Source organism: Octodon degus, unplaced genomic scaffold (genome assembly GCF_000260255.1).
Source record: "Octodon degus isolate 3935 unplaced genomic scaffold, OctDeg1.0 scaffold00021, whole genome shotgun sequence".
Classification (NCBI taxonomy): domain Eukaryota; kingdom Metazoa; phylum Chordata; class Mammalia; order Rodentia; family Octodontidae; genus Octodon; species Octodon degus.
Genome location: NW_004524597.1, coordinates 7924444 through 7951585, shown reverse-complemented (window position 1 = coordinate 7951585; position 27142 = coordinate 7924444). Strand labels below are relative to the sequence as shown.

Here is a 27142-nt window from a genome sequence, read left to right as displayed (position 1 = left end):
TCAGGAGAAACAGTGCAAAGTAAAGAGTCAGAGTCTTCAAGATGAACAATGCAACTGAAGCCCCATGGCCTTACAGATGTGAGGCTGCAGCTCTAGTCCTAGAAACTACCACTCACTAAGAATGCCCTATGCCAGACATTTTGCTTGCATTCTCAAGCAATCTTGCAAATGAGCCAAATTGGAATTGCTCTCTGAATAGCAATCTATATCATTTAAAGTTCAAACACACCTTTTACTAGTTTTCTGAAGTGTTTAAAAGCTGCCTCAGGAGGGCAAGCTTGAGTCAACAAATGCTGATAATCTCCAGCAAACCAAGTATCGGGGCTGGTTGGTTGCTTCATCCTCAGAAGGCTCTCTCTCTCTCAAAGCCAAAAATTCCTATGGATTTGTTATTCTAATAAAAATAAGTAATAGGAAAATAATCCTTGCTGCTGCAATAAAGATTTTTTAATGAGAAATGAAAGAAATACAACATGAAGCACAACCCAAATCAAAGGAACAAATACCACAGGTTTCTCAGATGATAATCGAAACTGTCATGCTCAAAGTTTCTAATGATGGGGCTGAGGAGACAGCTCAGTAGAATAAGCGCTTGCCTGGCAAGCGCAAAGGCCTGAGTTCAATCCCTGGTTCTGAGAAAAAAAAGAAAAAAGTTTCTAACGAGATAAGATCTGAGAGCCCACGAAAAACACTTACCCCTGGAACAGAGGCCATGCTGTTCATCTGGACAGAGTGGTTCATGGGAGAGGCTGCACGAGGTCCCATGGGTGCTTGTGGTAACTGCACATTTCCCAAGGACATTGGATTAAATGAATTCATCCCTGTAAACACACCCACAACGATTCCTTAAGAAAAACACTAGCAAGAAAACTACTCACCAAATAAACTCTAAATAAGATAGAGGGGGCTAGGGAGATAGCTCAGCAGCATAAATGCCTGCCAGGAGGTGCAAGGTCCCGAGTTATATCCCCAGTAATGGAAAAACAAACAAACAAAAGAAAAAAACAAACAAATGGAAAAACAACAAACAAACCAGATAGAGCACAACATTAGCCAGAAAAGGTGATTAAATTAAGACTTTCTCGTATCCGGGGAGAATGGCATCCATGTTGTGGGGGAAAGAGTAAGATGACAGACAAAGCTAGGGCAGGGTAAAGAGACAAACTATGAGCTCTAAATACATGCTAATTCAAGCTAATCTGACCAACACTGAGATCTCAGAATCCCTGATAGAGTTACTGAAGGTACTGCCTTAACACAGTTGTAGCTGTGAGCAGGCCATAAAGAACATGTGAAACTAACAAAAGCCGTAATATTCCACCTCTGCCATGTTCCCACAAAAGTTCCTGCATATCCATTTATACAAAAGGCATTTAGTCCATCTCTAAGAGGTGCCAAAGTCTTAGCTTTATAGCACTGCTGAAAAGTCCAAGTTCAACATCTCCTCTGATACTTAAGGCAAACTCTTAGCTGCAAGCCCCTGTCCAAATGAAAAGAAAGTTAAACACTTCTAATATTTAATGGTATGAGATAAGACATTTCCATTCCTAAAGTTACAAATAGGAGAATAGCAAAGAATGGGAAGAAAGCAAGAATAAAATTCACCAGGGAAAATATTAAATTCTATACTTCCACTTCCAGGATCTCTAGCAATCTGTGGCAAGCTGTAAACCCCAAAGGGCTTGCTTGCGTGACTCTACACCTACTGCACTTCTGGTGGGTGCAGCTCCCATGTTTTCTCTCTTTGGCCAGCTCTGCTCCCTCTGTGCAGTTCCCCTCAGTTTTCCTCCAAGTTTCTGGCTTCTTCAAAATTCTGGGGTTTCTATTGCATCTTTGGCTTCATACTCAGAACGTTACACACTGACCTTGTCAGGGTCACACTGCCTGGGTCCCAAGTCTTCTGAAATCTGAGTGTGAGGCCTTCTTGACCCCAAAACTCTGGCATTTTGCATGTACCTAAAACCAGTACCATGTGCATCATGCCAAGGTCTGCTGTCAGCAGAAGCTACAGTCAGGTTTCCTTCTCTCTTAGCTATAGGGACTGAGTACCTGCCTATGAACCAAATACCAAGGAACAACTTCTCTAGGCTGCTGCCATTCTGGAACATGGTATCCTAAGGGGCTCTCTACTCTAAGCAACTTCACCTTTGCAATTCTGAGGTTGTTAAGGGTAGAGTCCTATTGCTTTTCTTTAAACCCTTAGGACATCTATTATCCTGATCTTTGTATTCAAGATCTCTGCTCCATCTCTGTAGTCCACAACTTTGCTGGAGCTGCCTTTCTAGCCAAACTCAAAACATTTTAATTAACTCTGCTGGACTCTTTGCTCTTGATTCTCAACATAAATCTGGCTAAAAGTCCCCAACAGTATGCATACCACTACTTCAGCATTAGACTGCCTTGAAATTTCTTCTCCAAGATTAATTTGCAGACAAACTTTCTGCCAAGCCTTAACACACATCATCTGGAGTCCTACAGCCAATGTTGTCCTTCCCAGTAGAAAACCTCCCAAGCCTGGTCTTTACTGGCAGGATTTTAGCCAGCCTTCTGAGCTCTGACCAGAATCTCCCATCAAGTACAGCCTAAGGAATTCCAGGTTTTACTTTTTCAGCCAGAATCTCCAAAGCTTTTTTTCAAATTCTTTGCACAAGTCAGTCCCAAAGGCTCCTGATCTATGTAGTCAGGCATAGTTACAGCAATAACCCCAATTCCCTGGTACCAAATTTTGTCTTACTTTTCCTCCATTGCTCAGACAAAATACCTGACACCCAAAGTTGAAAAGGAAAAGGTTTCCTTGGTTCACAGTTTGTTGAGGTTTCATTCTATAATCAGCTGACTCCAAGGCAGGATGGCTTGGCAGAGGGGCATCAGAGTTCATGGCAAGCAGGAGACAACATAAACAAGGAAGGTATGATCATAGCCATGAAAATACCCCACCTATGACTGCAAGAAGCTTGGGGAGGACAAGCCATAACAATGTGTGCCTCTGTAACTATCTAGAAATAACACCCTCAAATGATCGATTAACAAGGCCCAGTGAATTTTCCAGGGAGCTAATAGTAACAGTAATGATGACAGTAACAACAACGATGAAAAAATTAATTTCCCTCCTTGAGAATTTTATCAACTAAATAGTAGGATATGCAGGTCCTAGGAAATAGTATTTTTAAAATTCTACATTTACATAGACCTTGTCATACTGGCAGGGAGGCTAGTATGTTCTTACCTAGAAAATGCCTGTTCTACTAACTGTTGTTTCATCAGACTTCAAAGAAATACCACCTTCTTCTTTTTTTTTGTATTTTAGGGAAGGGTCTATAGGTGTTCAGGGTCTCACTACTAGATCAGACTCAATAGTGATCTGCCTGTTTACAGCTTCCCAAGAGCTGGGATTACAGGCAAGTGTCACCATGCCCAGTCTCAACTGCCAGTCTCATGTGCCCTGGGGGTGGGGCAGGGCCAGCACAGCAGGACCAGGGATTGAACCCTCGACCTCTGTGCTTGCTTGCAGGTGCTTTAATCAACTGAGCTATTTGGCCGGCCCTTAACCATCTTATCTAGATAATAGTCCTGTCATCCCCAACATGGAATTAGCCACTTTCCTAACGTTTACTTTCTCCAACTTCTTGGGGTTTTTTCAACCCCTTAAATCTAGTCCACTTAAGTAAGTCCCTGATAAATTTATTTATTTATATTTGTTTATTTATTTATGTATTTAGTGTGTGTATGTGGCCAGCTCAGCCCACCAGGGGACGGGGCTGGCTGGCATGTGGTGCTGGGGGACTGAACTGCGGTCCCTGTCTTTGCTTAGCTTAGCTTGTTCTAAGTAGGTAGACCACTGAGCCATCTGTCAGCCCCCTGACAAATTTATTTTACATCTGTTTCAATAACAGTAAGATGGCAAAACATTAAACAATCTCTTTTCCCTTCGAAAACTACCCTGTACTGCAGCAAATCCTCTCTCTCCCCTCCCCCCCACTTTATGTATTTGGTACAGGCTCACTACATGGCTTGGACCTGTAGTGATCCTGTTTTCAGCCTCCCCAGCACTAGGTTTACAAGTGTGCGTTGCCATATCTCGTCTTGGTGGCTCAGTATGTCTGGAGGCAGGGCCAGTGCAGCATGTGATGCCGGGAATTGAACCCCAGTCCGTGTGCTTGCTTAAGTAGGTGCTTAGCCTGCTGAGCTAAATCGCCGGCCCTGCAAACCCACTTTCTTTAGAATCTGGATAATGTTACTGCTCAGGTCTCAATGTGTCATGGGCTTAAAAGGTGTTCAAATATCTCTTTGTTCATAACTCAAAGCAAAAGTTACCATAGTATTCTGACTTGAGAAATTGCCTTTAACAGTTGTTTACAGAGTTGCCATAACTCCAGCCTAGTGTAGATCTAGTATCCACCTTTTTTAAAAAATGTACTTAGTACAGGGTCTATAGGGTCTCACTACATAGATTGGACTCAATGATCCTCCTGTTTTCAGCCTCCTAAGCACTGGGGTTACAGGTGCACACCACCATGCCTAGTCTCAGTCTCCCTCTCAGCACATCCTAGGGGTAGGGCCAGCACAACATGCTGGGGATTGAACCCCAGTCCCTGCATTTGCCTAAGCAGGTGCTTTAATCTGCTAAACTATCTGGCTGGCTCATTTTGAAGCACACATCTGCCAGTTTGCCTTGAACCTTTAAGCTTAGAGCAGTCCCAGCCAAATGTTTGCTACTCCCAAGGCTGGCTCACCAACTCTCCCGTGCAATCAGAAATGCCTCCTCTTCCCATCAAGTATGCTTCTTTTATGGACTTTCCTGAAACATAGTGCCCTGTCTCTTCATTCAAGTTTTAAACAGTTCTTCTGACCTGTTTGGTTATCTTTCCTATAATTTCCAAGAACAACTGTCAAGTGTTACAGATCTACACTACTTCTAGACCTGAGTTCTCATCAGTAAAAAGGAATGGAAAGAATAAGAAAAGGCTAACAAGCACAAGGAAAAGAAAAACATCAACAGATGCTATGGCTTTTTAAAAGTTCAAGTATGATTCACAATAAATAAATACCTTGAGAAACTTGCATGCGATTCACTGGCAGGGGCAGGGGTCCATCTACAATGGCAAAAAAAAAAAAAAAAAAAAAAAAAAAAAAAAAAAAAAAAAAAAAAGCGGGGGGAAACACTGGTAACTTAACCTTTGATGCAGTAATAAGATATTTCCTATGGAAAACTTGAATCTTGAAGAAAACATGGTCAGTAAATCCAAAAGCACTAGTATTCTGATGTCAGGGCACCCTTTAAAGAGCCTTCCCACAAAAGAAACTCAGTATCTTCATAGGCCATTGTCACACAGCTTTACAGCCTTTTGGATTATACATAATCTATATTCTTAGAAATACATTCCAAATACAGAAGAAATACAAGTCAACAGGCTAAAAGCTGATAGAAGAAAATGGAGTTCTTACTTGGAGGTCTTACAGACTGGGCAGGTGGGATCACAGGGGCCTGTGCCCCAGGGGCTGGTAAAGTTGGCTGGTTACCCAGGATGCCTTGCTTATGTAAACGTGACCTCCGTTTTTCTTCTAGCTCTTTTTGTATCTTATAGATTTTCTCTGCTAATAAGTGATAATATTCATCCTGAAAAAGTAAAAACATTCAATGTTAAGCAGTTAAAACTAAAAAACAAGCGACCTGTTTAAGTTCTAACAAACTAACTGCTTTTTCTTGTTCTTTTTCTGGTTTTGGTGCTAAAAATCAAACACAGGGCCTTGAGTACACCCCACACATATGGTTGACACTTTTACATACCCTTTCTACTTATGCAGTGTAACACTTGTAGTTAACAAGAAAGCTATACAGGAATCTAGAGTCTTATCAAGATATCTCTCTAGTCAGGGTCTTCAAGGTAAGGAGTCCCCACATCACACAGGTTCCCCACTGCAGATAACCAACTAGATGGGTGCCATTCTTCCCACTGCAGGTGCTGCACAGGCTTAACTGCTGCCTTTTGACCTACCCTGCTATTAGCAGACTCATACATGTCTCCCTCCACTTTCTTAGCATAGGCAACTAAGTTCTCCATACGGCGATCCTTCAGAGCTGCAGGATCTGGGGTTGGGAAGATGGCTTGAACACTGAAAAGACAATAACATAGTCTTATTATTCTACTTTCAAGATGGTCTGATGAGAACTACAAAACCAGGACTGGCTCACTCTTGGAATGAATGGGACAAACCCCAAACCCCTCATGCATGAAGTGACCACAGAAAAAACCATGAGTTGTTATCTACACATCCATATTTTGCTATTAGAGATATTTTATTGCATCATTTTAAGAAAAATATTTCACATTTTTAATTTGTAAACTACTTATTATTTAAAAAATTGTGAAAATAAGGAAAAAACCTCTTAAGAAATCTAGCTGATTAACTTTACCTTCAATATGAGATACCAAGCTTGAGAAAATTAACTACTAATCTTCTGTATGTTAACAAACATACAGATATGGTTGTGCCATCTGTACTGAACAGGACCTATCTCCCTCTAGTTCTTAAGGATTTCTACAATGATACTTTTGAGCCACAAGAGAAGGCAAAGATCTTGAGCAGATTCCAGGCACAGAGGTCAGACTGTTGATCATACTCCTCTGTACTCTGTAGATGTCTCTACCACTGGGAAGCAGGGGTCTGGGAAATGAGGCCCACACAGGGCTCTACTAGGAAGCAATGGGACTGACTTCATAGAACAAGCAAGCGACCCTCTGCAGCTTCATTGACTTGGGAGTCAATGGGCAAACAAGGAACAAAATCATACCTACTCCTAAACTACAGTAGTACCCTGGGTACATACAGTTTATGCACTAGATGGCTCCGCAGGTCCTGAGTGACATGTTCGTGCCAGCCTTTCCGAACACCAGTGCTAGAAGGAGGTGCTGCTGTAGGTATTGTGCTGAGGCTTCCGATGTTACCAGAGGTTGAGCCATCATTCATCAGTGGGCTGAGGAAGAGAAGAGAAACACAAGGTACTCATCTAGCTACCCAAGTGACTCAAATGGACTCAAAATAAGGCTCTTCTTCGATTGTACACAACTTAAAAAGTTTAAGTAAAGCAAGTATTATAAGGACAACAAAATTCAAACTATTGTATTCTACATTTGTAACTGGGGGGAGGGGGGAAGGAAGCCAGGGTTCCCACCCCATTATGGCACAAGTACCAAACCTTCTGGCTTGCCAGGGCCTTGCCAAACAAAGAAGTATACTCTCAGGCAACATATAAAATATACAGTCAAAATTCCTTCATTATTGGCAATAAAATATTCAGTAAAACTTCTCCAAGTATCATAAGTGCATGTCATGTCTCACACACCACGGATTTCAAATAGATGGACTATGTGGCAGGAGTTGGGGATAGAGTTACTATAATGTGGATTCCCTGACACAGTTCCTTTGTGCCTAAGAAGTCTGTGTTGCCACACCCTGCAGCCAAATCATGAAAAATATTGCTAAAAATCACACGATTTACTACCTTGTGGAACTACATTACTAGCTGTCCAGCACCCTGCTTGGGGTGTGGGTTAGACACACATACTTTAAAGGATTTCCTTTTCCATACACTGAGAAAGATCAAAGAGTTGTGCATGACCGCCACCCATACTCATGCCTGTCTGTCCCCCTCATTTAGAAGCCAATAAAAATGTGTCTTACTTGGTGGCCCCCAGGGAAGTTGAAAGCGCTGATTCTGAAATCAAGTTTGGTGGTTGCTGATCTGCTGTTATTCCTCCTGCTGGAATGTTCATTGGGTTATTTCCTTTAAAGACAGATACATTGATTAACTTATCATGATACTTCAAAGTTCTGTTAACAGACAAAACATCCTCATATAAATATGTGATTCATTATAGTGATAATACGGTAGAAACTCTGGAAGCTGTATTTTCAGAAATAAAGACCAACATGTATAAATTCTGTTGACAACTCCTTCCCATGCTACTCTGTAACTAAAATAAGGCACATTCTGAAGGCTCACTGGTGTCCTCACTGGACTCTATGGCTTGGGGAAAATTATAAACAAGCCCACTTTCAACTTCTAACTTTGGTTTTGTTTCATTAATAATCACACTCTAGATAATAGAGTGAGCTGCCATCTAAGTGTCATTTTTTTGGGTCATACTGTAAAATAAAATTATAAATATCAGGCCAGCGAAATAGCTCAGTGGACTAAGCGCCTGCTTAGGCAAGTGCAAGAACTGGGGTTCGATCCCACACACCACACGCTGCACTGGCCCTGGGTATGCTGAGCTAGTTACCAAGAGTGAGCGTAATGCACATGTGTAATCCCAAAGCTAGGGTGGCTGAAAGCAGACCAAGCTGGGTAGTGAAACCCTGTACCAAATACATAAAATAAAGCACAGGGGAAAAAAGGGGGGGAAAAAACCCCTGTATAATCTTCATATTAAAATAACTTGAGATTCAGAAAAAGATTATTAGTATTTTCCCAAATTACACCATTAATAGGAGTGGAGTCATATTAGGACGTGGGTATTAGGCTACAACCTAGTCTCTCAGTGTATATATATATTTTTTTTTTTTTTTTATTTTTTTTTTTTTTTTCTTTCTTCTGTATTTAGGGCAGGGTCTACAGGGTGTTCAGAGCCTCACTACATAGATCAGACTTGTAGTGATTTTCCTGTTTACAGCCTCCCAAGTGCTGGGATCATGGGCGTGCACCATCATGGCATGCCGAGGATTGAACCCTGGCGGCTGAGCTCTGCGTAAACAGGCACTTTAGTCTGCTGAGCTATCTGGTTGGCTTCCTCTCAGTATTAATTTGATAATCATTAAGGTAGTTATTCTCCAGAAAGCAATACAGTGGTATCTTTGTTCATGAATTTAACTCTATGATTCTGGTTGCCAAGTATATTGGACGTGAACAATCAAATTTAATGGTTAGGTGCAATGAGGATCTTATGGGGAGATGTAATTCAGTTTGCAACCAGAAAGAATTAAGAACTGAGTTCATGAAACAAGGTACCACGGTATAAGATGATTTACATTGGTTCTTTCAGGCCAGGGAGATAGCTCAGTAGAATAAGCGCTTGCCTGGCAAGCACAAGAGCCTGAGTTCAATCTCCGGTTCTGCATTAAAACAAAACAAAACAAAACAAAACAAAACAAAACAAAACAAACCCAACAACAAAAACAAAAATAATAACAACAACAAAAAACACAACTTTGGGGCCAGGGAGATGGTTCAGTAGAATAAGCGCTTGCCTGGCAAGTGCAAGGGTCTGAGTTCAATCCCTGGTTCTGCCAAAAAAATTAAATAAATTGGTTCTTTTCTTCTTTCATTTTCTTTTTAATGACAGGGTCTCACTCTGTAGTTCAATCTGGTCTTGAACTCACTATGTAGCCTAGGTCAGCCTCAAGCTTGTGGTAATCCTCTTGCCTCACCCTCCCAAGTGCTGGAATTATAGGCATGCATCACCATGCCCAGCTTAACTGATTGTTCCTCAGAATCATTTCTGAGTCTCAAATACTGGTTTGGTTGGAAAGAGAATGAAATCCGCTTAACAGCTACACCTTCACAGAAAGCGCTTGCCCCTGCACCAGGAGCCTGAGCTTAAAATGGCCATTTCTGTTTGGCAAAAATTGTGCAAGTCTATGAGCAAGTTATTAAAGGCTGGCACCTGATATTTCAGAGGAAATGTTGATCCATTCTGAAGCCCACAACAGTGGTTGCTGAGAATCCTATTGCTGACTAGCCAGAGACCAGGCCTGACCACTTCCAAAGGTGGGGGGGACCATGATCAAGACATGCCAGGAAAAGGTAGACAATTACCCATTCTTCCTCAAATAAGTGGTCTAACAGAGGCTATACAAGTCATACAAACAATCATGCTTCCAACGTAAGATTTTGCATTCTGAGACATGGCATGTCCTTCATAAAAACTATCTAGACAGATATGGCACTGCAAGCAGCAAGGCACTGTTTTTCTTATAAATGCTGCCTTTTTTTTTTTTTTTTTTTAACAACCATCAAATACCTTCTTTGCATCAGACACCATAGCTTTTTCTTAGAAGGCTGTTATTTCAAACACTGAATCTTAAGTAAAAATTAGAACTGAAAGCAGCCTTGGGTTTCAGTTAGAGTTGCTGTTATCCATTTCCTACATGTGGACAAAGGAAGTTCTTGAGCGCTCCTTCACCTACCCAGGGGGTTGAGAGTCCTCATTTGCTGGTGGGCTGGAGGCTGTGCTGGTTGCTGGCCAGGAACCTGAGGCTGCAGCTGCGTCTGCGGCTGGTTCATGTAGGGTAGTCCAAGAGCAGCATAGGCCCGCTGCATTGAGCTGGGGTCTATGGGATTTGGGTTACTTAAAGAAGTGGCATTCTGTTGCCCTGAGCCAACAGAACCAATTGTGTTTTGAATTCCACTAGCTGGAGACCCCAAAATGGCTAGAACAACAAACAGACAGGAAAAAAAAAAAAAGTTAAGTAAGGAGAAGCCCACAAATTATTTAAAAACCACTAAAAAGCAAATAAAACCTTATCAAAAGGTAATGTATTTTATAAAGCATTAAAACAGGCTGTGAAGAAAGGAACTTTGCAAAAAAAATTTTATTTTGTCATTAGCTGAGGAACAAAAAGCTACAGAAAATTTATATTTCTATCTCAGAAGTAACAGATGTACAAAAATCTCGTAGATATCACTTAATAAAAGTTTAGCAAAAAGGGGGTATAGGTCAATTGTGTTTATCTAGCATGCAACTTGACCCCCCCAGCACAATGTGAAGAGGGAGTTATATATTAAAATCTAGAAAACTCTGCACTAGGCATGGTGATGCAAGTTTATAATCCCAGCACTTGTGAGGCTGAGGCAGGAAGATTGCTGTAAGTTTGAGGCCAGCCTGGGTTACATATAGTGACCTCAGGGTCAACCTGAACTACATAGTGAGATCTTGTCTACAAAAAAGTCCAAAACCAAAACAACACACAAAAAAGTCTAGAAAATCCTACAAAGTCAATTCCAGGAAGGGGCAAGGGTGTGACATAGCAAAATCCTTGATTCTATGAGGTTTAGCAGCTATTTGGGATGAAGGAAGAATCCTTTCTAGGCATAGAGATTAGCAGAGGTGACATCTAACTAGTCAGTTTCTCTTAATCTATGAAATGATTTTCAAATTAGCAAACTGTAATTCTCTGAAACTTACTCAAGCAATGATAGCATGCCTTCCTGGGAGGTTCCTAGGCAGGAGACTATAAGAGTATGTATGCTTGGGCTCTATGCCTATCTGAAGCTGTTCAAAAAATACTATGAGTGAATGACTACCTGGCTGAAATTAAGGGATGATGGAACAAAGGCCTGAAGATTCTACATGGGTTTTCATTTATTTATGCAGGTGTGATCCTCGTACACTTAGTATTCAAGACTTGGATCTGCCACATGTAGCCATCATTTGGTTCTACTATCCAGGTCTACAAGTGTCTTTATGTGCCATTCAGCTGACTAACTCCAGGAGTCTAAAGAAACTACAAGTGCTGACATAAGAAACTCCATTCCAAAGAACTTTCAGGGGCCGGGTCGATGGCTCAGTAGAATAAGCACTTCCCTGGCAAGTTCAATCCCTGGTTCCATAAATAAATAAATAAATAAATAAATAAATAAATAAATAAATAAATAAAATAAAATAAAATACATGTCTTTTTTTGTTTTTTTTTTTAAACAAAACAAAACAAAGAACTTTCAAATTAATTGAGAGAGGACCCCAAGTTTTCATTTCTTTGATCATTTCAAGTTCAGTCCTTCTACTTAGCAAAATACTCATCTAACTGCCCTCAGTTGGCATTTACTATATGGCAAAAGCTTTATGCCACACTATTTCTGTTGTTTTTTTATGAGATAGGGTTTTAATATGCAGTTCAGGCTGGCAATGAACTCTCTCCTGAGTGATGGGATTACAGGTGTGCCACCACACCTGACCACCACACTATTTATTAAGGGTTCCTTTCTTTCTGTAAATTTTAGATCATGTCTAAAAAAACAGCTTATGGTGAGCCAAATTAAACATCTTTTAAAAATTCGTACTGAAATTGATAATATACATAATTTTGTATTTTATTTATTTGTTTGTTTTGGAGACAGGGTCTTACTCTGTAGTTCAGGCTGAGCTTGAACTCACTATGTTGACCAGGCTGCCCTTCAGCCCATAGAGATCCCACTGCCTCAGTGTCCAAAGTGCTGGAGTTAGAGACACACATCACCAGGCATGGCTCTACCATATAATTTTTGACTCATAAAACACTAACCACAAAGCATTTTGTTCAAATTCAGAGCATTATGTTCAACAATATTTTTATAATCAACAGTTCAAGTACAATAGACAACTCAAACGCTTTTCATAGCAACTTAATTAAACCAAAATGTGTGGGTTTTTAAAAAAATTTTATTTGTGTGTGTGTGTGTGTGTGTGTGTGTGTGTGTGGCCAGCTCAGCCCACCAGGGGGCGGCCCTGGCTGGCATGTGGTGCTGGGGGATTGAACTGCGGTCCCTGTGCTTTGCCAAGCTTGTTCCAAGTAGGTGCCTTAGACCACTGAGCCATCTCATCAGCCCGTTTTTTTTTTTTTTAAACTTGGTCTAATTATCCATTCCATACTAATAACTTTTCTAATAAGGACATTCAGATCTCAAATTCATTAATTCTTTTTTTTTTTTTTTTTCCTGTAACTGAGGATTGAACTCAGGCCCTTGGGCTCACCAGGCAAGCGGTTATTCTACTGAGCCATCTCCCCAGCCCCTAAAATTCATTAATTCTTATTAGACATAATCACACATACCAAGCACCTCATTATTACAAATGAAAAGCAATTTGCAAAGTATATCTTATGATAAGTGTGTAGCTGAAACAGTCACGTACAATACCATTACTTCTATATTTTTTTCGCTCACTCTCTCCTTTTTTTTTGTACTGGGGATCAAACTCGGGACCTGGTGCTTGTCAAGCAGGGGCTAATATCTGCTGAACTATCTCCCTGGTATTTCTATACTTCTAAAAATGACATGTTAAATTTTTTTTAAACTATGATATAAAAAAATAAAGCAGTAATGCTAGTTACTTACTTTTATTGGTGCTGCAGATTGAACCCAGGACCTGGTGCATGATAAGGACATGCTCTACTACTATGACATAGCACTAACCTAGTATGGTGTACAATCACACTGTGGTATAAGAAAGAACATGCATCTGATATACACAGTGATGTGTTGCAGTCACAAATTTAAAAAAAAAAAAAAAAGCTTTTCAGGCTGACACGGTCACTATATTATTTTAAAAGGTTTTTTTTTGGTGGCAGAACTAGGGGTTGAACTCAGGCCCCTTATGCTTGCCAGGGAAGCGCTTATTCCACTGAGCTATCTCCCTGCCCCCCCACTATATTTTGTGTTAATGCATTTATCCTAAGTATAAATATTACTATATTTTTATTTTCGGAAAAAAATCTACCTATTAGAATATAGGTATACATTTGGATGTATGCATTTTATCAGCTCAGAACTAAGTCAGATGTGGTGATGAACATATATATTCTCAGCACTTGGAAGACTGATGCAGAATGATTGTGAATTTGAGGCCAGCTTGAGCTACATAGTAAATATGTAGCCAGACTGACTATCTGGCAAGATGCTATCTCAGAAAAACAACAAAAAAATGGGGCCGGGGAAATGGCTCAGTAGAATAAGCGCTTCCCTGGCAAGCGCAAGGGCCTGAGTTCAATCCCCAGTTCTACAAAACAAAACAAAACAAAACAAAACATAACAACAACAATAACAAAAAAGGACTTATAAATAAAAATGGCCTCTGATATTCAAGCATGAGATCCAAATGATGCTACTAGAAAAAACAGCACAAACACTGAATATAGACTGGCATATACTGTGAGGCAATGGGTGATTAATAAAGGGGTCATATAAAAGCAACCACTGACTGTGTTCTATAAACTCAAGACTGCCACCAGGCCTCCATGATCCTATTTTTTATTTCTTATTTTTGTATTTAGGACAGGGTGTACTGGGTATAGAGGGTCTCACTGCATAGATCAGACTCGTAATGATCCTCCTGTTTACAGCCTCCCAACTGTTGGGATTACAGGTGTGCACCACCATGCCCAGTCTCAATTGCTGTCTCAGCTAGCCTTGTGGGTGGGGCCAGCATAGCAGGCCCGGGAAACAACTCCCAGCCCCTGCAACTGCCTAAGCAGGTGCTTTAATCCGCTGAACTATTTAGCCAGCCCTTCCAAGATCCTTTATAAATTCTCACAGGACCTACTGAGCCATTGGTTATCTTCAGGCTTGAAGCTACACTTGATGTGCTCAACTCACTTATGAATACATACAAATAAATGCAAAGCTTGGGATATGTGGGGAGACATGCAAAGATGTAACCATTATCTGACATATGCAAAACAGTAGCTTGTGAACCTGAATCAGAGAAATCATGTTCATCTCACCTTTCTTGTACAGCACAAGAAGGTGGAAAAGTCCATGTTGGACTTGTTACTCTTCATCTGCCACATCAGACTATGTGAAATGTCAGTCAAGAGTCCAGGGACTTTGCAGCTATCTAGTACAGAAACCAGTCTTCCCATGCTGCCTTACTGACAGCATGATTTTATCTACGTGTACTCTTTTTTTTTTTTTTTTTTTTTAATTTTTATTTTTGGCAGAACCAGGGATTGAACTCAGGCTACAAGCACTTATTCTACTGAGCCATCTCTCCGGCCCCCTAACTGCACTCTTGAGAATGAGGTCCTCTACATTCATCAAGTTTTCAAAGTCCTACCAATGCGGACTTTGTTTTCTTTGTCATTTTTATATCTCTTTTCCTTTCCAGAGCTTAATGGTGTAATTCATATGTCATTGGTCCTTATGATAATCCTGCAGTGTCCTAATAGAACAGTTTGGGTTCTACTAGAATTTATTGGGTGGTGTATCTGAACCCACATACTCTTGCCTCTTTTAAGTCCCCTAACACTCCTCTCCTCCTCATAGCTATCATCCTGTTGTATCTAAACTAAGAGTCCATGTCCTATCAAACTAAAGGCCAGGTATAGAGTGGGCTCATTACAGGACTCATTTGCTATTCAATGGTCCCTTCCCCAGTAAGCACAAAGACTAATATGCTACCTGCACAGTATGTTGCTAACTCAAAGCAGTTAACCAGAAAACTTGAGACCGCAATCATTCTTGATAAAATGGAACTCAAGTTGGAAACTCAATGAAAAGCGATGCTAATTTCAAGTCTTGTAAGGGTGTTGGGAGACTCCTTACAAGGCAGACAACTCAACTAATCAATCTCATTTCTTAGACTTCTACCAAATAAGCAGTGATAGAATTTTTTCAGACCTGCAAGTATCTATGCCAAGGTGTTGGCAGTACCATACTACCACAGGTATTGTACAGGCCATGACTTCAGCTTGTTACTGCTTCTCCTGCTGTGAGCAGGACACAGTAACAAAGAGAAATCCAAGACTGCCTAGCCATGTCCACATCCACAACCCGTCCTTCTACCACTGATACTATTTCAAGCTCTCAACAGAAGGGTTTTCTTCAGAAGCCAAGAAATGCACTAGTAGGAATGATTTTGCTGTATCCAGAATGGAAAGGAGAACCTGTTCTGATAATCCATCACCAATGTCTCACACTTATGGCAGGGACTGCAAGCCCATCATTCTCTTTACAGTCATCCTGGCTGCAGCTTCCCATGCCCCATCCCCACTTCAGTATGTCAGAAGTGTCAACAGACTCTGCATGCCCTCAGGAGGAGCAGAAGGCCTAGTCAAGCATTACAGTGGGCAGTGGATGAGGGTGAATTTGGAGGAGGATGATTTTACTAGTACAACAAAGAAAGGCATTCCAAACAATCAAAGGTACCAAGCCCAACAGTGAGGGCAAATGGAATGGCAGTATTAGAGCAACAGGCTGGAATAATTCTGACTATGAACAGTTGCTAGGGTTCCCACTGTGGCTAAGCCCAAGGATGGTACTGTCTGTAAAGCATTTATTTGACAGTTCTTGTTGGGTTTCCCTCAGAGAAGGCTCTAATACAGATACAGCTCTAATACAGATACCTGGCCCTGGCAGGCATCTCAGGCAACAAAGTTCAGATTTTAATGTACATGCCACGAACCTGGGAATTTCTTCAAAAATGTAAATTCTAATATAGGAGCCTATCACTGAGTCACCTCACTTGCACAGGCACCCACGAGTCTAGCGAAATCTGTCCCTTTGTTGGTCTATACTGTACTGATCCTGTTCCTACTGTATAGGATGTTCTTCCATCATTACTTTGTTTAATGTGAGATCCATCAAGCCTTGCCTTTCTCTGTGAAGTAGTCCAGGCTCATACTGACTCATGACACAAGAACTGCCATGAGTGACTTGTCCCTAATCAATCCTTTGAATAAAACCACCATTGCATTATTTTTATTTTTTTGCAGTATTACGGGTTCATCTACCAAGAAGCTGCATCTTCATCCCTTTTGCAATGGAAGGTTAAATTTATTCTAGGTGGAGAGTGAGAAAAATTTACAGAAGTGATATAGTGAGAAAATGACTTTCTTGAGCAGTGCAGCTCTAAGCCTGCCTGCCATGGTCTCCAGCGCCAGCTACACCATTGCCCCTGTCACTATGGCCCATTACAAAGCCGCCGACTTGAAGCGCGAGCAGTTCCGGAGGTACTTGGAGAAGTTGGGGGTGCTGGACACGTTGACCAAGGGGTTGGCAGCCTTATGTGAAGAACCAGAGAAAACTACTAGTGCCTTGGATATTTTAAAGCATCACGTAGGAACTGCTACCCCAGAAAATCCAGAAATTGAGCTGCTTTGCCTAGAATTGGCAGAAATGAAAGAGAAATATGAAGCTACCATAGAAGAAAATAAAAAACTGAAAGCAAAGCTTGCTCAGTATGAACCACCTCAGGAGGAGAAGCATGCCGAATAGGATTCTTCTCAGTGGAAAAGACAATGAAAAATGGCTTTGTATGGCTTCACTAGTTTGTATAGTATATAATCCTTTCTAAACAGATGCTATAGAACTTTTAATATGTTAAATTCATCTCTCACATTTAAATGTTATAAACACATGTACTCAGAATCACCAATAAAAACTCAATACAACTTTTAAAAAAATGACTTTCTCACTTATACAAAGCAACTATAGACTCACAAAACTCTAGTACTAGAGCCAATAGACTCAAAACTAGAACCTAATTTAAGAAGGAATTACATTTTTAAAAAGATTTTTTTTTTTTAAATGAAAAATGACCCACAATCTTTTGAAGAATTCATCTCAACCTTCCCTGTGACTTTGTTATAAATTCACCCTGGTAACATCTCACATTATGACTAGTAGAAACACTGTGGTTTACCACTTGAGAGAGCATGCACTGAATCAATTTTCACAACATCCTGACAGTTAGTTACAGTATAAGGATGTTAAGACAACAAACCACATACATTTCTTTTCTCTTAAAAAAAAAAAAAAGAAACCACATAAGTATTTCTTAAAAAGAGAATCATGAACATTTACAATCGTAATGGCAGTACATACTAAATACAAAAGATCCTAGAAACCATACCCTTTAAATAAATGTTAAAAGTGAAATCTTTATTATCATGGAATTAATATTGTACAACTACTGGACAGTGAATACTTTGATACTTAAAGAGTCTAGAACTGCAATGTGTCCTAAGGCACAAGAAATTCACCATAAAACCAGTAATTCTTTAAAAAAGTTTTACACTTACTTGGAGGAAGAGACAATATTCCTCCATGAGAACTATCACTTTATATCTGGTTCTAGAAGGCCCAGAATCTTAGAACTTCATTTTATATAGCAGATGTCTAGGGCAACGTGGGCATTAAAATTTTAAAATTTGGTCACTCAAAGAATAATCGAACCAATTCAGGAAACTGACTTTTAAGAAATTTACAGTGGCTCTTCTGTAGGGAAGAAAACAGTCCCAGCATTCTGGAATTTCTCTTCTAGGTGATGAGGACACCCTACTTTCAACTAAGCACAATGTGCTATGTCAACTGTAAGTCCCTTCATGAGGGTGCAGGACTGGACTAAGAGAAAACCATGTGCACCATTCAATAGCACTTTTAGGATCAGAGTGTTTTTTCCATCCTCCCTATGACATTCAGAGACAACCAGAAAGAAAGTAGCACATGTTCCCAAGGCAGCAACAGAGCCTGAGGAAGATGACTGAGAGGCATGTGGAATGTATACTTAGAACACCACTGAAGAGGAGCCAAGACAACATAACAGAGACAGAAAAAGAAGACGACTTTCATGCTGAAAGATCACTAAGGGGCGCACAACTCCAGCCAGAAGTTGATGTGAGTCCACAGGGCACTTTCTAGCTATCTAAATGAGGGACAGACTCAGACTATAGTTTCACCTTTGAAAGAGGAGAAGGCCTTAGAAACAGAAAGAGATACTCATATTTATTGTTCTGATCCCTATAAACAGCTAGGTCCCTTCATACACACACACACACACACACACACACACACACTCCCCCCTTCTCCCAACAAACAGGGATCAGCTTGAAATCCATTTTGCTATTGGCTACACACGTGACTCAGAAGACAACAAAATAATGGCAATGATCAGGATGTGCCAGTCCTGGGGCAGAGATTCTCAATCTGAAGCTAAATATATTACCATACAAATTGGTCTTAGAACTGTCTCTGAGTAGTATTCACCAATACTACAGGTGTTATCTTACACTGATCCAGCCTGGTTGACACAGCTTTAACTTACTTCAGGAGAAGAGATGTCCAACTCCAAAAGAAGTGCCCCGTCTCTCCCATTACGTCATTGCCACTATAAGTGGCATAGTATTCAAATCCTTAAACTATGTATCTGCCAGACAGTATCAAATCTGTAGGTCAACTCTGTGGTAGAAGTGATTCATACTACTTCAAAGGCATATATGTAGGGAGGGGTGGGTGGAATGAAAGCCCAGCATATTCATTCATGTTTGCTGACAACCCTTCTACTCTCTGAACTTGGTTGTATCTGGGTCCTTGTCTGCCCTACCTCAACCTTGCACTTTACAGCTGATAACCCTTGCCCACTCCCTACCTACTCTCTACATTGTCTTTAGAAGTAGCTGCTATTCTCATCTCCAAACTTCTCTGCCCCCGTGCTCACTTACTTTGTTGATTTCGCTTGTCACTGGCATTTTTCAAAGGGAGGCAAACAGGACAGTCATGTCGTGTGCAGTTCTTCCAATGAGAGATGATTTGTCGTGAAGATGCACAATGGGCAACTATGACCAGAAAAACAACGAGATGTTATTTTTCTATCCAATTCGTAATACTTTCAATTACACCTAAATTATAATGCCAGATTCCATAAGAAAATGGTAACAAGTGTAACCGTCACGTAGTACAGGTGGTCCTCAACTTACAAACAGGCTATTTTCCAAAAAGTTTGTAAGTTGACTATTAAGAATTTCAAACAGAAACTTCCTATAGAAGTAATGTTATGAATGATGGGTGATTTAGGGTTCAGTCACAAAAATAAAACAAGACTATTAAATTGCAATGAAAAGTAGGACAATGTCATTACTAAAATAAAAATGTCAAATTGTTTTTAAAGATGAAACCATCTAAATACTACACTTGAAGAAATACAGATAGAGATGAAAATAAGAAGTCTGTGGATGTTCCAAAAAAGACCTTGGGTGCACTGCTAATATCCAAGTGGGAAACTGAACCCTGGTTATTCTCAGTCTTCATCTCCTAAAGTCTAACTTTCCCCTTCTTTGTACTTCTATCATGATCAGCATTATCCTGGAGACTCACAAATGTCACCACACAAGAGAGGTAGACCAAGGAGAGATTTTTTTCCAAGGTTTATGAGCACAAATAAGAAGAGAAGGAAAAAAGATAAAGATTACTTGAGAGCACAGTTGTTAACAGAAAACACTTTCTTCAGTGGAACTGAAGTGTCTGGTAAAAGAGTGGAAAGGAAGGCACGTGATGCTCCTGAATCACTACCTCCTTAAGGATGACACAGTGCACAGTTCCTGTGTCAGTATCAGCCACGCAGGACAACCTGGCTGTCACCAGAAGTAGCCTTAAGACATAGGTTAGAGGAGCAAGGCAGTGGGCCAACTGCTAGTCTAAGTCTAGGAAACAACTGCAAGATAAATGGTAGGATGCAGGGAACAGTGTGCTTGCTTGCTTGCTTGCTTGCGCATATGCTGCATTTGACCAGAAGAAAACTACAACCTAGATATTTACAACAAGAAGTGGTCAAGAAGTGACAAAAGACTTCCATTAGAAGAAACAGAAAAAGAACCAACTCAGGAAAACAGCAACATGCAGGAGAGGGTCACAGTAACAGAAAACCACATTGCCTTTCTCCTCAGCAGGTGAACCTTCTGGGGGTAAAAACGTCAAGTGTGGGGAACGTGAGAGCAACATGTTTTAGGCCACACCAAAATGAGGTCAGTACTGTGGCTGCAGGGGCTTCTGATTAAGAAATCCACCAAAGAAGAATAATACAGCCAAATTTTACCCTGGCTGCTGCCATTAGTTCAGAAAAGGGCACTTACCTTGGCAGGCTTTCCCAGCCTGACAATGAGTCATGTGATTCAAAACATTTTTCATGGTTCGACAATGCGGTAGAGAGCAGGCCCGAACTTCTCCATTGGCTTGTTCTCGTCGCTGACATTTATGAGCGTGAAGCAGTAGAACCAGCTGCTGCTGTATCAGTTTGCGTTTTTCAGGATCTGCAGTAGGGCCTGTTGCAATTGCTTGTGTGGGTACAATTCCCACTGATGTTTGCATTTGTGACTAAAATAAAACAGAATTTAAAAAATTTAAGTTTTTAGAATGCCAATTCATGATAATTATTGCTCAAATGAATGAATGTGAAAATTGATGGAAAACATCAGTCACGAGAGGAAGCTGGTGTAGCTCTCTGTAACCCATCAATGACTTTAAGATCTGGAAGCACAGAAATCAATAGATTTGCACAGATGCAAGGCTATTTCAAGTTCACTTGTATACATTTATCACCTAAACAAGAAAATTACATTTACTCTGCATTGCAGTAGCCAAGATCTAACTCTACCATATACAAAACCAATGGAAAAACTGTATTATAGCAAGCTGAACCACAAGAAACTGCTACTTCTGCAGGTCCCAAATGGTTAAACACTGGCAATTTCACGTGGTTCAACAAAATTAAAATGACTGCCATGGCCTGATGAACTAAAAACACACTGCAAATACCTCAAGTAGCAAAAAGAGTTGGTGACACTTCTTGTTTGATTTTTTGTTTGTAGCACACTTAAGAGTTTATTATTGTGTACCAAAGGACTGTATTTGTAGCTTCATTTCTTAGTGGTAACACAGTGTCTCCTAAAAGATATTATCTAGTACAATTTTAATGATTTCTTGTCTTAGGAAATGTTGTCTTTCATTAAAATTTCCACTAAAGTATCTAACAACTTTTTTGAGAAAGTATTTCACGATCTGCTAAAAATACAGAAACAAGAATTTGGCCTTCTGCCACAGCAACCATTGAAGAACAGAGGCCATGGCCCTACGCTATCCCATGGCCATGGGCCTCAACAAGGGCCACAAGGTGACTAAGAATGTGAGCAAACTGAAGCACAGCTGCTGTTGCGGATGTCTCACCAAACATACTGAGTTTGTGAGGGACATGATCTGGGAAGTGTGCAGCAGCATGCCATGGAGCTATTCAAGGTCTTCAAGGACAAACGTGCCCTCAAGTTCATCAAGAGAAGGGTAGGGCCATACAACTGTGTCAAGAAGAAGCATGAGGAGCTGAGTAATGTGCTGGCTGCTGCCAAGAAGAAATGAGCCCCTCTGGAATAAAGCCTTGTAGAAAACTAAAAAAAAAAGAAGGAAGAAGAAGAAAGAAAAAAGAAAAAGAAAGGAAAAAAAAACCAAACAGAATTTGGTTCCCTTCATCTGTCTAAAACAACAAACCAGACCAAGCACTCTTCTCAAGTACAAAGAAAACAGAAAACATAGGAGTTGGGATATAGCTTAGTGGCACAGCACCTGCCTAGCCAGTGTAAGGTCCTAAATTTCATTCCAGTTCCAAAACAAAAAGTGACCTATGGAATCTTATTCTTTATGAATCACCAACGTTCTTCAGACAAACTTACTATAAAGCCTTATCAGTAACACAAATACAATGTTCCTATTATACAATTAACATCATCCCCAGGTTGAAGATTTCCAATCCTTCAATATTCTGATACTCCCAATTTTGAGTACATGATGCTTACTTTCCTTAAAATATAATGCAACTCTTATTTTTTAACATAAGAACCAAAATGATGTATTTGCAATAGGGAGAAAAAAAGTAAAAATATTTTTAATGACTCAAAGCTCAGTTTATAAAGTTACAGTTTTCTGTTTGGGTTTCATCTTTGTAAGAACTCAGATAGGTTCACTCAGGAAGGAGCACAACTCCTGGAAGCCTGAGGATGACACAAAGCAGAAGTTCTAGGTGAGGTGTGAAGTATGAAAAGCCTATGAAAAAAGTCTTTTCCTTACGCTTCTTTTTCCTGACTATAAAAATGAAACAGTACATGTATTCTGCAGGCAATTTGGAAACTAAAACTATTAAGGAAGTAATAATTTAAAATACAAAAATCCAGTAATCTATTATTAAAATGTTAATAGGCTTTTAATTTTTTAAAAAAATATTTAGTACAGGGTCTATAGGATCTCACTACACAGATCAAACTCCTAGTGATCCTCCTGTTTTCAGCCTCCCAAGTGCTGGGATTACAGGCGCACACCACCACACCCAGTCTCAATGGCCGTCTCAGCTGCCCCAGAGGGGAAGGGCCAGCATGGTTTGTGGTGTTGGGGATTGAACCCTTGTTCCTGTGCTCTGCCTAAAAAGGAGCTTTAGTCTGCTGAGCTATCTGGCCTGCCCTGGTTTTAAAAATTAATGCTTGTTTGCAATTCATGTAATTTACAATCACTTTGAGTAGTTACATGTACATATTATAGCTTCTTTTTTTCTCCTTATCCCCTTCCTCCTCTAGTTCTCTTCTTTCTCATACTTGTTGGTATTTATTTGTTTTAGCTCATATTTAGGCATATAATGTTTACATTAATTAGTTATTAGGTTCCTTTACCTGACATATCTTTATCTTATCTCCCTTTTTACTCTGCCTCACTCTTTACTCTAGCTCCTTTGGATTATTTCCATATCACAAGAAAACTTTTGTCTCTATCTATCTTTTATCATTTTCTTTGCTTTTACTTTGGGTTGCTCAAATGAGAGATACCATATAGCATTTAAGGTTATGTGTCTGGTTTACTTAACACTGTATTCTCCAGGTGCATACATTTTCCTACAAATGTGTCATTTTTTTATAGACAATATATAGATACCACATTCTGATCTTTTTTTCTGGGGCCAGGGAGATGGCTCAGTAGAGTAAGTGCTTCCCTGGCAAGTGCAAGGGCCTGAGTTCAATCCCTGGTTCCACAAAAAAAAAAAAAAAAAAAAAAAAAAAAAAAAAAAAAAAAGAAGAAGCCTACTAATCTTTTTTCTATGTAGATGGCACACATATTCCTCGTGTAACAACTGAGTTCAGTTTCTGTGATCAGGTTGGTAGTAAATGAAATGGTTGTCATGAGGAATTGGATATAATATGCACATTACAATATTTAGAATAAAAAAGGATCATAGGAAACTCCAACTTGATGACTTTTATTTACATAATGCTTACATGCAATATTCAATTTTTTTCTTTCTGTATTTAGGACAGGGCCTACAGGTTCTCACTAGTGATTCTCCTGTTTTCAGCCTCTCAAGTGCTGGGATTATAGGAGGGCACCACCATGCCCAGTCTCAATTGCTGTCTCTTCATGCTCTGGGGGTGGGGCTGGCAAGGCACACCAGGGATCAACTGTGGCCGATGTGCTCTGCCTAAGCAGGTGCTTTAGTCGGCTGAGCTACCAGGCCGGCTCTACTTGCAATATTCTAATGTTTAAGAGAACATAAAACTTTAACACTGTACTATATACTATAATTACAAAAATTGCAACATAAAAAAGGTGTTTTCACCCAAAAAAAAAAAAAAAAAAAAAAAAAAAAAAAAAAAAGGCATTGGGGCTCTAAAAAAAAGATGCAAAGAACTGTTGAGGAAAAAAAAAAAAAAAAACATGAGCTATCAGTTCAAGTAGCATGCCTCAAATGTAATTCCAAATAGCTATTAAACACGTGGGCTGTCCAACAAGGAGTATTTGTACACATGAACTGATCAACATAATCTTGTATTTGATTTCATTAATATATATTTCATAAATACATATATGTGCATATATATGTTTCTTCAGGTTCTGCCCCATACTACTGAGCTGTCCCACAGAGTTAGGATTTGTAATGACAACATAGTATCTTACTATGTAACTGTATGCTCAGTAAACCAGTATCCTAACTGAAAAATAAAATGAAGCCCCTATCACATCTCCCTACATCAGTGATGACAAACCTTTCAGAGACTAAGTGCCTAAACTGCAGCCCAAAACCCACTTACTTAGCGCCAACACTGCAATTAAACCCGAATACTGAGGCTTTGGCTTAGAAAAGCCAACTGTTACCTGATTATGCATGCATAAGTTTTGTGGTAATGAGAACTGAACCCATGGCCTTTACTCTGAGACTCCTACTCCATAACCATTTTTTCTTTTGTAATAGTGTCTTACTTAAGTCACTAAATTGTCCAGGCTGGGCTCAATTTTTTTTTTTTTTTGGCGGAACCAGGTATTGAACTCAGGCCCTTACTGAGCCATCTCCCCGGCCCCTAGGCTCAAATTTGCAATCATCTTGCCTGAGCATCCCTACAAATCTGGTTATTTAATTTACTTATTTTGAGATAAGATCTTATTATGTTGCACAGGATAGTCTCAAATTTCTGGGCTCAAGTAGTCATTATATCTCAGCCTCCCAAAGAGCTGATATTACAGGTGTGGGAGACCACACCTGCCTGTTGTTTCTTTTGTTTTTGCCATTTTAAATAAAGTGTCAATAAACAAATAGCCTCTGACTATGCCCTTGCTGACATTCAATATTAATACTAAAAGTCTCCCCCTTCAGCTTACCCCTATGAATCAGAAGATCCTACTGGAAGGTAGCAGTAATGGAGATGTAGAAATGTGTGAAACACAAGATGACTCTCACTAAGGTCTCTTCTACATGTATAAAAATTTCAAACATGTAGGGAAGTAGAAAAGGATACCATCATCACACCTCAGAATATGAATCACTCTTCGGTATTAGCTACTACACAGTTATCCTCTTATTTGTCTATATTATGTCTTCTCTAGGCTGGTCTGTTCAAGGAAGGACTCAGGGCCTATACCCTACATTTGCTTATCTTCAAAGTTGTTCATCTACTGCTCCCTCTCCTTTTATACTCAACAGCATTGTCTTGCCCAAGAGATTAAGCAGCTGTGCTAAAGAATGTTTAAAAAAAAAAAAAAAAAAGCAACCCATTCAGTGCTATTCCTGCCTCTCAGGAGCTATTCCTATTCTCCATTCCTATTCTATATTTCTTTTCTCCATAAATTTTCCTACTCTTAAAAAAAAAAGGGGGGGAAAATATTTGCAAATCACTGATTTAATATGTGTCTAAAATTAAGTCTTAAACCCCATAGAAAAAAGGCAACCAAATTTAAAAACAGGCAGAACATCTGAAAGATACTTATTACAAGATGATATACAAATGGCAAATAAGAACATAGCATGCAAAATCAGTACCACTAGGGAAGCAAATCAAAACAGCAATGGAATACTACTTCACACCCATGAACGTAGCTATTATTAAAAAAGAAAAAAAAAGAGATGCTAAATAACAGCAGTAACAATATGAAAGAGAATATAGAGAAACTAGAATAACCACCGGAAATTTTTTTTTTTTGGTGAAACCGGGGATTGAACTCAGGCCCTTGCGCTCACCAGAGAAGCACTTATTCCACTGAGCCATCTCCCCAGCACCATCACTGGAAATTTAAAGTGAAGAAGTTGCTTTGGAAAACAGTATGGTAGTTCCTCAATACAGAATTACCATATAATTCCAATTCCATCCTTAGATACACTGAAGACAATAAAAGACATATATACACATAAACTTGTAAAAAAGAAAGTTCCTAACAATATCATTTACAATAAACAGAAGATGCAAGCAGTTCAAATGCACATCAACTGGTGAGGAGAAAAAATGAATTAAACTCCAAGAGGGCTATTAGTCAACCATTAAAGAGGAAATCTTGACATATGCTACAAGAACTCTGAAAACATGCTCAGTGAGAGAAGTCAGTCATAAAAGGCCACATATTGTAGAATTTTTGTTTCTAGTAAATGTTCAGAGTAAAAAATACACATGGACAGAAAGCAGTTTTATGACTGGCAAGGGCTGAGGATTCAAGAGAAATGGGGAGTATCTACTAATGGTGATGGTTTGAGGTGAGCTTTCCATATGTTCATCCTTTGGGGTGATGAAAATGTTCTAAAACTGACTGTGGTTACACTACATATACACTATTACTCAACTGAGAACATCAGGGGCTGGGATACAGTTGAGAAGAACAGCACCTGCCTGGCAAACACAAGGTCCTGAGTTTGATCCCCAGCACACATGTACATACACACACGTATTAAAAGAAATATTAAAATATTGGAAAAAATTAAGCACGTTAAAAGGGAAATGTATAATAACTAAATTGTATCTCATTAAAGCTGCTTTTGAAAGTCTTATTTTATTAGTCATCAAAGAATTCAACTATCAGTATGATCCAAACCCCCCCCCCAAAAAAAAAACAGATCAAGGGCCAGCCAGGTAGCTTAGCTGACTAAAACACCTGCTTAGGCAGAGTGCAGAGGCCTTCCATCCCTGGACTGCTGTGCCAGCCAGCCCCGTCCCCGGGGCAAGCTGAGACCTGATTGAGACTAGGCGACTGGGTGTGGTGGAGCGAGTCTGTAACCCCAGCAGTTGGGAGGCTGAAAACAGGAGAATCACAACAAGTCTGATCTATGTAGTGAGACCCTGTAGACCCTGTCCTAATTACAGGAAGAAGAAAAAAACAGCAGATAGA

At 39.8% G+C, this 27142-nt stretch overlaps 2 protein-coding genes across 3 annotated transcripts in view; one reads left to right on the top strand and one right to left on the bottom strand.

Moving 5' to 3' along the window:
* The window catches only part of Crebbp (CREB binding protein), a 153586-nt gene that overhangs the window by 49467 nt on the left and 76977 nt on the right, over positions 1–27142 (bottom strand). Inside the window, exons 4-12 of one of the 2 annotated variants that reach the window (XM_004627820.3) lie at positions 20602–20842; positions 19195–19308; positions 10189–10431; positions 7684–7786; positions 6830–6976; positions 5997–6114; positions 5446–5617; positions 5049–5093; positions 697–821 (exon numbers count right to left, since the gene is read on the bottom strand). In XM_004627820.3, the coding sequence (XP_004627877.1) occupies positions 697–821; positions 5049–5093; positions 5446–5617; positions 5997–6114; positions 6830–6976; positions 7684–7786; positions 10189–10431; positions 19195–19308; positions 20602–20842 (1308 nt within the window). The remainder of the gene's footprint in view (positions 1–696; positions 822–5048; positions 5094–5445; positions 5618–5996; positions 6115–6829; positions 6977–7683; positions 7787–10188; positions 10432–19194; positions 19309–20601; positions 20843–27142) is intronic. The other variant, XM_023711344.1, reaches the window with a different exon arrangement.
* On the top strand, positions 16658–16969 carry LOC101573812 (c-Myc-binding protein-like). The gene has a single exon (XM_012513953.1). It carries the CDS (start codon positions 16658–16660, stop codon positions 16967–16969), a length of 312 nt encoding a protein of 103 aa, XP_012369407.1.

Coding starts and splice junctions, on each gene's coding strand:
- LOC101573812 (XM_012513953.1), top strand. CDS start 16,658: ATGGCCCATTACAAAGCCGCCGACTTGAAGCGCGAGCAGTTCCGGAGG.